A 14,897-nucleotide genomic window follows, 5' to 3' on the forward strand; every position below is an offset into this window, starting at 1 on the left:
TCGGCCCACCCGCGCCGCCGGCGCGCCACGACCCGCCCGCCTCCGCCGTTCGAACTTCTTCCCGTCAGCCCCAGCGCGGGGGGCGCGCCCCTCCGCCATCTTTGGGGCGGGCGGCGCTGAGGGAAGGAGGTGGCTGCGGTTTCCCTTTTTTCCCCTCCGGAGCTCACGTTTTTCGCTTCGCGCAGGTCCGCGGCGCTCCTCCCCGTGTTTCAGGCTGGGGGGCGGCTGGGGATGGCGCTGCCCCGGCTGCTGGTGCGAGCGCTGCACCGGGCGGCCGCTGCCGCCGCACCTGCGGCTCCAGGTGAGGAGGAGCGCTGGTCCCGTCCCCTCGAGGTTTGGGGCCTTTTTCTCCCGGGGTACAGGTCAGGATAGTCCCCAGAATCGATTAATATCACAAGTTATTTTCCCTGTATCAGTTTACTAAGTGTCTTGTAAATCTCTTTTAATTCTAAAGGCGCTCATGAAGAATTATTTATATAAGACCAGGTATTGGTATCCTTCAGGCTTCTCCTTGCAAACCGAGCCTCTTGCACATTGTGTAAGTGGTGGTGAATGGATCTGTGAGTTAGGCCATAATTACAGGCACACGGGGGTCTGTGCAAACCTTTCTGTAACCATTGTTGAGGCCTTCTTCCAGTTGTTTCAGGCAGGAGCTATTAAATTTACACCTCCATGGTGAGTGTCCTCCGTGTGTGTTGAATTCTTGGTTTGTTAAGCCCGGTTGTGCTGTGTCGCTGCTAGGAACTGCAGCGGCAGGACAAGGGGGAATGGCTTTGAGCTGAAGGAGGGCAGGTTTGGGTTGGATATTGGAAGAAATTCTTCCCTGTGAGGGTGGTGAGGTCCTGGTCTTGCTGAGAGGAACTGCCACATCCCTGGAAATATCCAAGGCCAGGCTGGATGGGGCTCTGAACAACCTGGGATAGTGGAAAGTGTCCCTGCCCATGGCAGGGGGGTAGAATAAGATGAGCTTTAAGGTCCTGGAAACCCAAACTATTCTATGATTCTTGATTTAAATGTGGAATTGTCAGCACCCCTTAGGATTGACCTGTGACTTTCGCTTCTCTTGCTCCTAAAATGTGCAGGGAAACAGTTTGCAGCAAGGCTATGTTCAAGTATCTTTATGAACTGAGAAACAGAAAAAATCCCTGTTTAAGTTACATTTAGATTAGCTTAATTTCGTGTTTATGACATAAACATAGTCCGGATCTAGATTAGAAGTAACTTCTCCATATATGTACAAATTCTACTGGGAGGGAAAACTCCATTTATTCTGTTTCGTCTACAAAAGCTATGAGAGATTATGTATATATATAAAATATATATTTTTTATTTTATTTTTTTAAATTTATTTAAGACTTCAACAGTTTTGTCACTCGGACCAACACATGTGGAGAGCTGCGTGCTGCTCACGTGGGACAGAAGGTGACTCTGTATGGATGGGTTCAATATCAAAGGTAAGTGCAAACCATGGTGAAAATGGAGATGATTATTTGTCACATCCACTCTAAGCTGTGTTTCATGCACCATTGCTCTCCAGTGATGGGTTAAAAAGTTTTTTGGTTTTAGGGGGTCCTGAGTGTCTCATCTTTAAGCAGTTGTAGATGGAGACCCAGGAAAAGGAGTTAGGATTATTGCAATGTGGTCATGGTGCTCTTGTTTTTAAAGACAGCAGACCATGTCCCATTGGGCAGTTTTTTGATGGATAAAGCACAGTGGCAGCTGTCCCTGCTGCAGCTTGAACAAATCAAGGTTTATGGTTCTGGGGCTGGCAGTGTGGCTTATTCACGTGGAACTTTTTATGGGACGAGTGGTTCCCCTTCTTGACTGATGATTGGATTTTGTTGTTGTTGTTTTTATTCCACATGAACTTTAGGTTTTTTTGCTCATTTGTTTTTAGCTGAATGATGTTTTCCAGCAGGAAAATTCACATGTCCAGAACCCCAGCTCTGTATGCATGAAAGCTCAAGTTAAAATTCTGCTTCTCCTGGTTATTTGTATGTTGTGTGAGGCTGATCACAAGGTGAAATGAATTGTTCAGGTGTGGGAAAAGTGTCCATCATTCAGTACTCGTGAGTGCTTTGGGATGAGTTGCAGGGTACTGAAAGTGTAGCCGGTTGCCATATGCTTTTAAAAGTAGAAACTACTAAATCTGTGAATAAAATGTTCTTCCTTTTGTGCTTTTCATGGATCAGACAAGGCCTGTTTCTGGTTTTGAGGGATTTCCAGGGACTCACCCAGGTCATCATTCCTCAGGATGAGGTAAGTGCTACCAAAACATGAATCTGTGTTTTTATTTTTCCTTTGGTAGCTTGGCTTCAGCAGCCACTTTGCCAAACTGAGTGCTCTGACTCACAAATAGATTGCAGTGTCGTGAGAGCCCTGACCTGACCCTGCAACAGAAGCATCAATGCTGTTCCCCCTGCCTTAAGAGTGATTTTGGGTTTAATTGCTTGGCCTCAGTGCCTTTGTGCTGTTCTTTGAGTTCCTCTGAGGTTGTATCCTCTCCCTGCAGGCACATTCCCATGTGAAGGAGCTGCTGTCCAATGCCCCACTGGAGTCTGTGGTCAGAGTTACTGGGACAGTGTCCCCTCGGCCCCAGGGGCAGGAGAATCCGGTGAGGATGGGGTGAGGGAGACTCCCAGAGTTTTTATTCCTTGAAGGAAACACCCCTGGATGGTGGGATTATGGTGGGCGTTGTGTCAGAGCATTGTCGCAGATTCTGCTTGTGTGACAGCCCATCCTCAGATAGCACTGATGTCACCTCACACTATGTCGGATAACAGGAGAATCTCAGAGCACATTACAGGCACACACAAATTAAACTGGATCCCAGCCCTTTGCAAGGATAAAGCTGGCTTTTCCAGGCTTTCATAGTGTGGTGGGAATTGCTTTTGCTTGAAAATAAATATTGTCACGTCGAGTTCCACCTGTTTATTGATTCTGCTGGTCTCCCAGCAGAATAGGAATATTCTGCTGTAGGAAAATCCTCTATATAGGGAACAGAGGTTGAATAATTTTTTAATGTTCTGCATTCCTCAGCTGTCATTGTAATCAGCTATAGACTGATCTTTCAGGACTGTGCATATAACTGGCAGGTCTAAAAAGAGGATTGTATTTATGATCATAGCTCCTTATTGCTCTATCTTTTAGATTTCCACTTAAAATCCAGGCTTCAAGCAATGCCTTTATTTCTTTTATTAATTTCTTTGTTTTGGGAAGGTTGTGTGTCCTTTCCCTTGGTAAATAGTGGGAATCCTGCAGGATCAAGTGAACTTTGCTGTGCCTCAGTGCTACGTGAGGGGAGCTGCCTGTCCTCCCTCGGGATGGAGTCAAAAGAATACCAGTTCTGAGAACTGATGTTTAGAACTGGAAGTTCTGAGAAGTTCCTCTAATTTGCCTTTTTTTGACTCATATTAAGGGCTGCTTTTGCTCATGTTCCCTGAAACCTACACTATGTGGTTTTGCTGTTTATTGACCGGTATGCTAGTGGGAAAGAAACTGCTTTGGTGAGGTGGCTTGTGTTTCTCTGAACAGAAGGGAAACCTGGAAGAAATCTGTCCTTGGGAGAAACTCTCTGATTTATACACGATGTTAGAAGGCAGGGAGGGTAATCACATTGTTTCTTTTTTTCCCTTTGAGCATCTGTGAAATACCTTTGTCCAACTGTTTTGAGTTTTAATTTTTTTGCCTTTTTGTTCTAGAAAATGCCAACAGGGGATATTGAAGTGAAGGCAGAGACTGCAGAGATCCTAAATTCCTGCAAGAAGCTGCCTTTTGAAATCAAGGATTTTATCAAGGTGTGTTTTTCTTATCAAAGTGGTGGCTTTTCACTAAATTGGGAATTTGCCCAGGGTGATAGTAAAACATCTGAGAGCTGTGTCTGGTTCTCCCCACTTCACTTGGGAGGAATGATGGTATTTAAAACAGAGGTGGTGTTTGTTTGCTGGGAGGATTTATTTCCAATTAGAGCTAAGCAGAAAACAGGGCTTGAATGATTCCATATTTCTGGAAGCACTGATGGCAAAGGAAAGAGTGAAGGAAATGGGGTGTCTTGGTTTGGAAAGATAGGAATCTGCTAAGGAAGGCAGGAGCCTCCCCTGAAATGGAGAATATAAACCCTCCCCACCCCTCTGAATTGCTGTAAATTTTTAATTAAGGGGCTCTCAGGCAAAAATATGAGAGCAGGAAATAACAGTTCTTTAATAGGGAAGAAAAAATAAAGGATAAAATAAACAATGCAGTACACTAGGACAACACTGACAGAGTCAGAACCCAACCTGACACCCTGTGGGTCAGGGTGTTGGTGGCAGTCCCATTGGAATTGTGGCTGCAGCCCTCCTGCAGTGTCAAGGGTGGTTCTGCTGGAGCAAGGGGGATCTGCAGAGAAGGATGGATTCTTCCTCTGAAGATCCAGTGGAAGGAGAGGCAGCTGCTGTTCCTCTGGGAAATCCAGTGGGGAAAGCCATGCTGCTGTCTCAAAAACCTCTGGATTATATCTGGGCAGGAATGTTTGAAACCTCAGATTGTATCCAGGCAGGAATGTTTGAAACCTCAGATTGTATCCAGGTAGGAATGCTTGGCTCCTCCCTCTGGGCTCACATCTCCCAATGGGATGCTGTAGTTCTTATCAGCCATGCAGGGACATTCAATAGCTGTTATCAGCAATGTCCCCTCCCGAGGGAGGTGTGGATGTGGTCACTCAAAGAGAGAGGTAAAGCAAACTGCTCACTTGACAAAGACAAATGTTTTCAATTACCATACAGATGGTAACTGAAAACATCTTGCATTGCCATCTTCAACGTAGGGCTATGCTGGGTTTTTGAGTTTGAAATGAGGCTGTTTTATTTGATTTGTGGAACACCAGAATGGTTTGGGTTTGAAGGAACCTTACAGATCATCCTTTTCCAAACCCCCTGCCATGGGTAGGGTTCCTCAGAGCTTCATCCAGCCTGGCCTTGAACACTTCCAGGGATGGGGCAGCCCCAGCTTCTGTGGGCACTTTGGGTTTTTTTCCGAGCAATTGCCATATTTGTGTAGGTTGTGCGTAACGGGCGCATTGCGGCAACGGAGCATCACCGGTTTATTTATCTTCTCCTTTTTCTCTGTGGCTTTAGGATCCCTTCACCGGCCATGCAATTTGAATTTTGTCCTTAACCCTGCCCCTCTCTCGTCCCCAGAAGTCGGAGGCGCTGCGGATGCAGTATCGGTACCTGGACCTGCGCAGCTCCCGGCTGCAGTGGGCGCTGCGGCTGCGCTCCCGCGTGGTGATGAGGATGCGCGAGTACCTCTGCAACCTGCACGGTGAGGGAGCTGCTTGGAGCAGCAAACATTCCTGCCACTGCCATGTCTTCTGAAAAATCCCCTCACCAGGATTGCTTCTCCTCAGAGAGCTTCTCCTCAGAGAAAAAACAATATTATCTCATTTGCTTCTCCCTGTTTTGGTGCTTTGGAATGTGGCTGGAGATCGTTTATGCAACAGGTGTATGTTTGATTGGTTTCATGTGAATTGTTTTAATTAATGACCAATCACCATCATCTGTGTCGAGAGAATTATTCTCCATATTTCGGATGGAGAATTACATTTTCAGCCTGTTTGGAGTCCTCTGTCATCAACTGACTCTGAGGAGTCAGTCACGAGTTTTTCATTCTCATTCTTGTTAAGCCTTCTGTCTATATCCTTTTCTTAGTATAGTTTTAGTATAGCATAATATAGCATAATATAATATAGCATAATATAATATAATATAATATAATATAATATAATATAATATAATATAATATAATATAATATAATATAATTAATATGCCTTCTGAGAACATGGGGTCAGATTCTCATCTCTCACCTTGTCCTGGGGACCCTCACAAACTCAAGACATTCCAGCTCTCCCTGCTGCTTTTTTCTTGTGCTGGCAGAGATTCCTAACCACCTTGCTGCTCCAAAGTGGTCACACTTAATAAGGAAATGTCTGCTTATGGTGGGGTGGGTGCTACTTCTTCATCAGGCCTGAAGAAGCTGCCCACAAAAGTTGTGGCTGCCCCATCCCTGGAAGTGTTCAAGGCTAGGCTGGATGAAGCTCTGAGCAACCTGTTTCAAATTAGCTGTTTTCAATGAGAAAAGACTCTTTGCAGGTAGTTGCCCTCTTTTGGTCACCCAGTTGAGGCATGTCAGAGGGATGGATTTTGTTTAGGGCTTTTGCTTCTCTTAAAATCAGGAAGTGCATTTTGGGAAATCTGCCTGGTTTAGAATAGATAGAGAATTAACACATTTTCAGCCTGTTTGGAGTCCTATCATCAACAGTTCTGGCAGGACATCAGAGTAGCTCAGAGCCTTTAGATCTGTCATTACAGGAATAATTATTAGAAGTAGTAAAGTGTGTTGATTTTGGAGAGTCTCCATGGTGTGCTGCACGACCTATTTTGCTGACTAACCCTACTCTAGCCTACTCTGTCATGTTAGTTCTCCCTCCTCTCAGCATTTTCTGTGTTTGTTCCCCAGGGTTCGTGGATGTAGAAACTCCAACTCTGTTTAAAAGAACCCCAGGGGTATGTATGTGATGCTTTTTGGCCTCCTACAGCTACACAGTCAGGGCTGAATCATTTCCAGTTGCCACTCAGCATTCGTTGCCTTTCCCTTGCTAAATAACAGCTTGTGAAACTTCTGATATCCTCCACAAATTCTTTTAAAAGTAGAGGGAGAGAAAGGGGAGAGATGATAATTCATGTCTTAATTTTGAACCTTCGAACAAGATAAACGTCTGCCTTGTAGAGCACATGTTGAATGCAAGTCTACCCTGGGATTATAAACCCAAAAAATTTGAAAGCACTGTCTCTTCAGCATTTATCTCTTAACCAGTAGGTTATTGTAGAGATCATACTCAAGTAAATTAAATTTCTGATCTTATATTCATTTCTTTCATTTCAAAAATAGTCAGAGAGAAGAGAGCTGTAGCTGAGGAATTGTTGATGCAGCTACCCTGGAGTTCTTGCATTTAAACCCCAGTCTTGGATGGTCTATTATGCATTAGGCTCTCAGAGAAGAAGGTGGAGAATTCTCCTTTCAGATATTTTGGACCAAGTTGCTTAACAGATATGAAGTGTAATGTACAAAGAGCCATTTCCTCACATGTGGGATTTCATAATGGGAAAAATAGGTCCTTTCCTTTTGCTCTGTTAGGAACTGGGGGCACTTACTTGCTGAACTCTGTAAATTTTCTTTCTGATGCCAGGGAGCCAAAGAATTCCTTGTGCCCTCGAGGGAAGCAGGCAAGTTCTACTCTCTGCCACAGAGTCCTCAGCAGTTCAAGCAGCTCCTCATGGTTGGAGGCCTGGACAGGTAAGAGTTTCTTGAACTCCTGTTCTCTGCATGTCCTGTCTAGGATTGCTTAATCTTTGAAGTTTAGAAACTTTCCTAAAAAACCTCACTGGCAAGGATTTGTGTCTTGAAGAGAGATCCTTAAGTATTTAAGACTTTACAGTCAGATGAAATGTATCCTTCTGGAAAGCTGAAATCTTTACTGCTCTGTTAAATGCAAACCTGATCTGAAGCAGAGCCTTCCTGAAGGGCAGAAAATTTAATGTGTGATGAAAGCTGCTCCAGGAGTAACCTACAAAATTAATTGAGGTGAGGCTGGACAGCTGAGCATGACTGAGACAAGGAAAAGCATGTCAGGGTGCCCAAGTGCAAAGCTTTTAATTGGGCTTACTTCTCCAAATCAAATGGATGAACAGGGAGACAGACAATTGTTCACACAGTGAACTGCAGGCCAGGTTTGTCTGAGAGCTTTGCATGGCTGTTAGGAGAGTCCTGGAGTGGAGTGAAGGGGGAATAAAGAGTTGATTGTGCTGCCCTTGGGGGACAGCTCACCTGGCAGTCTCCAGTGCCTCTGGAAGATAGGGAGATGGATACTGCTTGTTATGATTCCATTCCTTTGAAGGGATGGGAACAGAGATCATCTGCTGTGGGAACAAAGCCCTCTCTTTCTGGTTTACTTCCTTTTTCCTTCTCTTTGTGTGCTCAGTTCTATAGCCACAGTTGAGTTGAGGATACTTTAAACCATGATCTAAGTCACAGTGTCACTGCAGGTACTTCCAGGTCGCTCGCTGCTACAGGGACGAGGGGTCACGGCCTGACAGGCAGCCAGAATTCACCCAGGTAATCACCAGCCTCTGCTGCTGCTCCTCAACCAAGTGGCTCAGAGCTGTTTTCCCTTCTGGAGGCTTAGTGTGTGTCAGTCTGGTGCTGCTTTGGTGTGTGTTTCACTGGCACAGCCTTGGAAAGCGGTGTGGGATGAGTGCGTGGTTCCTGTCCTTGGCTGCTGCAGTGCCCCAGGTGCAGATGTGGGAATTGCGTTGCAGCAGTGATTTTACTATGATGATACAATCTCCTCCTGTCCTGCTAGGTCAGACATCCCATTCCTCAGCCTTGAAATCCCAGGCTGAGTTAGCCTGGTTCACTCAAGGCTGCTTCTGTGTCCTTGTCATCCTTACCTCATTCACTCTCTGAGGAGGTTGTTGGCTGAGTCATCAGCCTGGAGGGTGATCCTAAACACATTCCTGGCCTAATGCAGTCATGCTGTGATGTCATTTTGTGTATTGTTTCTTGTTCTGCTGGCTATGTACTCACAAGAAGCACCATGAAAGCACAACCTGTAGCTAATGTGGAATTCCCCCCCTTGTTCTCTCTTTTAAGATAGATATAGAGATGTCATTTATAGATCAAGCTGGGATCCAGAGGCTCGTAGAGGGCCTCCTGCAACATTCCTGGCCTGAGGAAAGAGGCTCCATTGTGACTCCTTTCCCTTCCATGACATATGAGGAGGCACTGGCTGAGTATGGGACTGATAAACCAGACACTCGCTTTGGGATGAAGGTGAGGGTTTGCCCACTGGAAGCTTGCAGCTTTTCCTTTCAGTCAGTGTTTAATAACCTTTGGATCATGGATACATGTTTGGCTGGAGTTTTGAGTGCTGTAATTTACCCTAGGTGCCTGTTCCATTGTTGCTGCTGAAAAAGAGAGGATTTAATCAGTTGACTGTGAAAAATATGTTCTGATAAAACTTTATTTTAAAGGTGATGCAGGGAGCAATGTATCTTGACTATTTAAAAGCAAAATCTTCTAAAAGGGAATAGTGTTGAAGGTGTTAAGACACAGATGCAGGAATTTTTGCTTTGTATTGCTACCAGCAGTGCTTTTTCCTGTGCTCTCTCCTTTGTCAGATCGCGGATGTCAGTGATGTTTTACGAGGATCAAACATTCATTTTGTGCAGAATGCCCTCAGTTACCCACATGGCTCTATCAGAGCCATTTGTATCCCTCAGGGAGTGGTAAGTGATGCTCTTACATCCTGTTTATGGTTTGTGTGGAATAAATAAAATGCTAATTTGAATTCCTTTGTTGGTATGGAAATGTTCCTTGCTATTTCTGGTGTTCTTAAGGGAGCTTTAGATTGGTTGTACTCCATGTTAGGTGGGGCTGAGTGGTGTTGGAATAAAAAGACAACAAGGAGAGTATTTTATCCTAAGGAAGAGGAGGAAAACAACAGAGCAGCAAGATCCCATGAGGATAGGGAACCCTCTCAGGTCTCACCTTGCTTTTTATCAGCTTTTTGATGTCCATCTCAATAATGAATTGTGCCTTGTGACAGGAGATTTGTCCTGGTTAGGGGCTGAGTATGGCACAGCTCTGGGATAGGCAGAGAAGGGCCAGGTAGTTCCATGTCCTTCTCTTGTTTGCTTTAGCTGCATTTTTGGGTGCAATTTGTGTCTTGTCATGGACCAAAATCAAGGTTTATAATAGATGTGGAAGACTTTTGGCACAGTCCTGCATTTTGGCAAGGAAACAGATTTAATTCTGGCTGTAGACATCTTTGTAGCTTGGGCAGTATGGAAAAAACAAGTCCTCTAAAAACTGAGTTTTATCTGGGGAGCAGGGCTTTGTGGCCATGGTTTCCTTTGGGATTCCTTTCAGTTTGGCACAAAGTGCAAGTTAATGGCTTCCCACGAGAGGGCACAGATGTGTTTGTTAGAGCAACACAAAAGTGTCATCTAGACCCACCCTAAACACTGGAGTAGCTGAAAAATAATCAAGATCTTGATGCAGCTCCTCATTTACTGCATGGCTTTGCATGCAAGAGTCAGCCCATTTGTTTTTTCTCTGTTCTTCCTCCAGTTTGAGCTCTGCATTCCCCATCCACAGTGTGGTGGTGTAACCTTGTTTCTGCAGGTTGGAGGCAGTGACCTGACCCTGCTGACCAGATACATTTATTTGTGAGAGGGGGAGAAAAATGTGTAGATCTGGAGGGGTCTTTTCCTGACAGAAGCCCTCAGAGCAGACACCCAGCCCAGTGCTAAGCACTCTGTCCTGTTCCACAGCCTTCATAAGAGCTTGAGCTGGAAACCAAAGAATTGAGATGTTTGCAACCAGCTTAATCAGTAGATTTGATATCTAGTCGAGTTTTCCAAGCTGATCTTTGCTGTGTCTTCTCTTGCTCTTTCCCCAGCGGTATCTTACAAATAAAGACTTGGGATCATTGAAGGAGTCAGCAAAATCCCAGTTTAACCAGGTGAGACAGAAACTCTCCTGAGGCTTTGAGAAGGGTGAGTGACAAAGCATGATAAAGGCAGAGGGAGGTAGGAGAGCAGTTTTTAATAGCTGAGAGAGCCTGAGCATGTAATGCTTCAAGTCAAGAGAGGGCAGCACTGCACTGAACATACCCTTAACCTTTCTCTAGGAAATCATGGAAATTATCTGCAGACCTGATGGAAGCTTGAAATCTCTGCTTACCAAGTTCCTCAGTGAGAAGGAGCAGTCAGAGCTCATCCAAGCACTGAACATGCAGGAGGGTGATGTGGTGCTGCTGGCAGCTGGAGAGCACAAGCAAGTGGTAGGAGGCTTTTCTTGGGTGGCTCTGTGAGTTGAATGTTGCTGATGATGGTTTTGATGTTATCTGACCTCAGTCTGATTCTTCTTGTTATTAAAATAGGTCATCATTTAATTTTCTCTTTCTCTGGAACGGCAGCTATAGCAACAGCAGATAAAGCATGAAATGTGCCTATTACTTTCATGGCCCCCAGTCAAATTCTAGGCAGGACTTGGAACTTAAATGAAGCCTGAAATGTAAAAAACCCTGCAACAAATCAGTGCCTTCTTTTTTTTTAACTTCATTTTTGAAGCCTCAAACAGATTGGAAAATGAGGTCAACTAGGTAATTGTGTCTCCCACAAGTGCATGACTTATTAGCAGCAATGGTGAGAGATTCTGTTTCCACCCTTCTCTCTATTCTTGCCAGCAGATTTTACTGGCAAGAGCAGAGAGAAATAAAACAATAAAACTAAGCATTGTTTTATTATAAAGTGTCACGCTTTGCTCAATAGCCAACATTTTGTTGTATTCACTTCTGTGCCTTCATTTCTCTGTCTGCAAAGTGTGGATCTTACATGTGGTCCCCCAGTTAACCCAGGTTAGTCTGAGAAAGTTCTGAAGATGAAATAGCTGGAAAAACATGGATTTCCAAGCTCCTTACTCGGTGTCTATCAAACCCTGGTGCTGCTGCTGCCTTGGCAGGAGGGTGATACATGTCAGAATATGAGGCTAAAGTGTTCAAGGCAGCAATGCATTCCAGCTGATGCTGTCTGTGGTACTTCCTTCATGGAACACTCTGCCTGGTGGGTGTTTGAGTGAGTTCCTGATGGTGAAGCCACCCTGGCTGATCTCTCCCTTCTCTCTGTTGCAGTGCTCTGCCTTAGGAGCCTTGCGCTTGTTGAGCGCCAACCTCCTGGAGGCAGCTGGGCTGGCACTCCGTGATCCCACAGCCTTTCACTTCCTCTGGGTGGTGGATTTCCCCCTCTTCCTCCCCAAGGCTGAGAATCCCGCTGAGCTGGAATCTGCTCATCACCCCTTCACTGCCCCTCATCCTTCAGATGTCAGCCTCCTGTATTCTGATCCCACAAAGGTAACCAGCTTCAGGCATGCTGTGCTGGCTCTTTTACAGCTGGTCCCATGGAAAACCAGGCTAGCAGCAGCTGGGTTTAGTGTAAAAAGAGATATTGTTTCATGGGACTGACTGCACAAGGAAGATGTAGATCTGTTGGAATGAGTCCAGAGGTGACTGCTAAGATGATCAAGGGGTTGGAGCACTTCTGCTGTGAGTTAAGGCTGAAGGAGCTGAGGTTGTTCATCCTGGAGAAGAGGAGGCTCAGGAGCAACATTAGAGTCCTTTCCAGTGCCTAAAAAGGCTGCAAGAAAGCTGAAGAGGGATATTTTGCAGGGGCAAGCAGTGATAGGACAAGGGGAAATGGTTTTAAACGGAAAGAGGGTAGACTTAGATTGGTATCAGGATAAAAACCTTCCCTGTGAGGCACTGGCACAGATTGCCAAGAGCAGCTGTGCCTAACCCATCCCTGGCAGTGTTCAAGGCCAGGCTGGCAGGGCTTGGTGCAACTTTGGGTAGTGGAAGGGGTCCCTGCCCGTGGCAGAGGGTTGGAACTAGAGGATCTTTAAGGTCCCTCCCAACCCAAACCCTAGTGTGATTCTATGATCTTGCATGTGTCTGGAAGAGATGGCTTCCTGATTACTGCAAATAGCAAATATTCACATGTGCCCCAGCAAAAGGAGCTGACAGAAAACCAAAATCTTATATTCTGACCTATCTCTCTTGCTTCAGGTTTGATAAACCTTTCAAAAGGATTTATTCTCTTCCCACAACAGTCAGAGGCACCCCATACCTCCAGCAGGACTGATACCTAAATTGCAATATACCCCTGAGAGAGCAGTTTTACAGCTTCCAGGGCTTCATTCCCAGTGTCTTTGAATCTCTGTGCAGGTTGTTTCTAGGTGCAGCTGTGGGCCAGCCTCACAGGGGTGCCTGTCCCTGTCTCTCTGCAGGTCCGTAGCCAGCACTACGACCTTGTGCTGAATGGCAGTGAAGTTGGAGGTGGCTCCATCAGAATTCACAGTGCAGAACAACAGCGTTTTGTGCTGGAGAAAGTGCTGAAGGTAACACCTACAGATGCCTCTAATGATCTCTTGGAGATTTAAAAGCACAGATTAATTGAAATATTAATTACATAGTTTGAAAGAAACACTCATCTTCTCAGATAAAGGCATAACTCCTAGCCCTGAGCAATGGATGATTTCATTGTACCTTCATCTTGTGTTGCTAACAGGAGGAGCATTGCTTGTCCAGTGACACCTCTTAATGTGATTTTGCAGGAGGACTCTGAGGTGCTTTCCCATCTGATTGAGGCTTTGGAATTTGGAGCTCCACCTCATGGAGGAATTGCTTTAGGTAAGTGATCTGTAGTTCTACAGATGCAGGTCTTCAGTGGGATTATTTTTTTTTTGTTTGTTTGTTTGGTTGGTTGGTTTTTTTAATACTAGATCCAGGGAACAAGCTCATGGTTGTTAGGAAAAGCCTTGCTGCTTCCATCTCTGCAGCAGCTTTGTGGAAAGAAACAGAGGTCTGGTCACCAAGAGCAGAAAGTTGGGGTGTTCCTCTCCAGAGTTACAGTGGGGTTTAGGTCTCTAAGGATGGTCCTTACCTGCTGATCTGCAAACCCTGTATTCAGTGAGGTTGAGTCAGCTTTGTTCCCATTCCTGTGCAGCCAGAGCAGGATCCCTGTGCTGCCTGTCTGGAGACATGGGACAGAAATGGCACTTTGTGTTTCACACCCTTCCCCTCTGCTGCCATCTCACTTCCCTTCTCTCTTCACCTGTTTTGCTCATTAGTTCAGAAAATGTAAGGGTTTGGTTTTTTCCCTAGAACAATGCAAGTTCATGGTTTAAAGAAAGAGGGGAAAAAACCCAACCAACCAACAACATCCTCCCTACACTCATCAAAATAAAAAAGCCTACAAAGAAAGAAGTTATTTTTTTAACCTGTGATCTTTCAGTTTGACTTCCTCCATCCAGTCACCCAGAGCCTTTTGTTCCTCTTGAATTCTCAGTAGTTGTAATCCTTCCAAACTGCTTGATGCAGAGCCCTGAGCTGTAAAGCAGAGCCCTGCCAGTGTTCTGCCATTCAGCTGCCCAAGTTTTGTTATGCTGGGTTTGCTGTCTGTGTCCTGCAGCCCTTGGTGTGTTACAGAGCTTCCTGCAATATTGAAAAGCTTTATTTTGGTAGACATTTCTGCTCTCGAGGCAAATCTCTTTCTCTGCTACCAGCTGAGATTAATTTTTTTCCTCCCTTACTTGCTTCTTGCTTCACTCTTTTTCTTCAAGCTCAGTGATATTACCTCCTCAATCTTTCTGATTTTTCTGACTCAGGGGAGGTAATACAGAGCCATAACTCAAGTGTTTGACCAATTTGTTTTCTGCTTGTAGGACTGGACAGGCTGATCTCTCTCATTGTTGACGCTCCAAGTATCCGGGACGTCATTGCCTTTCCAAAATCCTTCAGGGGACGAGACCTGATGGGCAATGCTCCAGACTATGTCACTCCAGAAGAGCTGGAGCCATATCACATTCAGGTTTCCTGGCCTCTTGAAGAAAAAGAAGCAAAGAAAAACTGACTTCACACCAGTGGTGTAAGCTGATCTGATCAGCCAGAGGTGGTTACAGCTTCTAAAGGCCAGGATTGAGTTCAGGAAATATCAGCTGCTGTGGCAGGGTGAGGACAGTCCAGCTCCACTGTGCTGTGGCAGTTTCCAGATGGACTGCAAGTAGATAAGAGATCTTCCTGATAGGAATTCATCTTTGGGAGGTAATGGGAAGGACATGCCAAAAAGCAATAGCAAAGAATATAATTTGAGCATAGGATATTGAGACTGTTTGCTTTAGGGTGTCATATTGGAGGGAAGATGGGTTCTGGTTTTTCCCAATTTTTATATGTCCCTTGTAAAGTATTCCCCCTACAATCTGGAGGAGATAGTCAGCTTCCCTGGCAGGAATTAAATCATGA

The 14,897-nt window shown here is 45.2% G+C and overlaps 1 protein-coding gene across 1 annotated transcript; it reads left to right on the plus strand.

The window, feature by feature from the left end:
* The first annotated feature begins 126 nt into the window (after nucleotides 1-126).
* DARS2 (aspartyl-tRNA synthetase 2, mitochondrial) lies at nucleotides 127-14,628 on the plus strand. The gene is made up of 17 exons (XM_054285905.1): nucleotides 127-301; nucleotides 1,355-1,454; nucleotides 2,193-2,259; nucleotides 2,513-2,614; nucleotides 3,702-3,797; nucleotides 5,178-5,301; nucleotides 6,497-6,543; nucleotides 7,227-7,333; nucleotides 8,083-8,152; nucleotides 8,690-8,869; nucleotides 9,217-9,324; nucleotides 10,500-10,562; nucleotides 10,731-10,883; nucleotides 11,733-11,951; nucleotides 12,884-12,994; nucleotides 13,211-13,286; nucleotides 14,321-14,628. The coding sequence occupies exons 1-17, from the start codon at nucleotides 232-234 to the stop codon at nucleotides 14,506-14,508; spliced, it is 1,881 nt and encodes a 626-aa protein (XP_054141880.1). The 5' UTR covers nucleotides 127-231; the 3' UTR covers nucleotides 14,509-14,628.
* Nucleotides 14,629-14,897: the final 269 nt, after the last annotated feature.

Source organism: Melozone crissalis, unplaced genomic scaffold (assembly GCF_028551555.1).
Source record: "Melozone crissalis strain CALT ecotype California unplaced genomic scaffold, PUWL_Pcris_2 ptg000045l_1, whole genome shotgun sequence".
NCBI classification, from domain to species: Eukaryota; Metazoa; Chordata; class Aves; order Passeriformes; family Passerellidae; genus Melozone; species Melozone crissalis.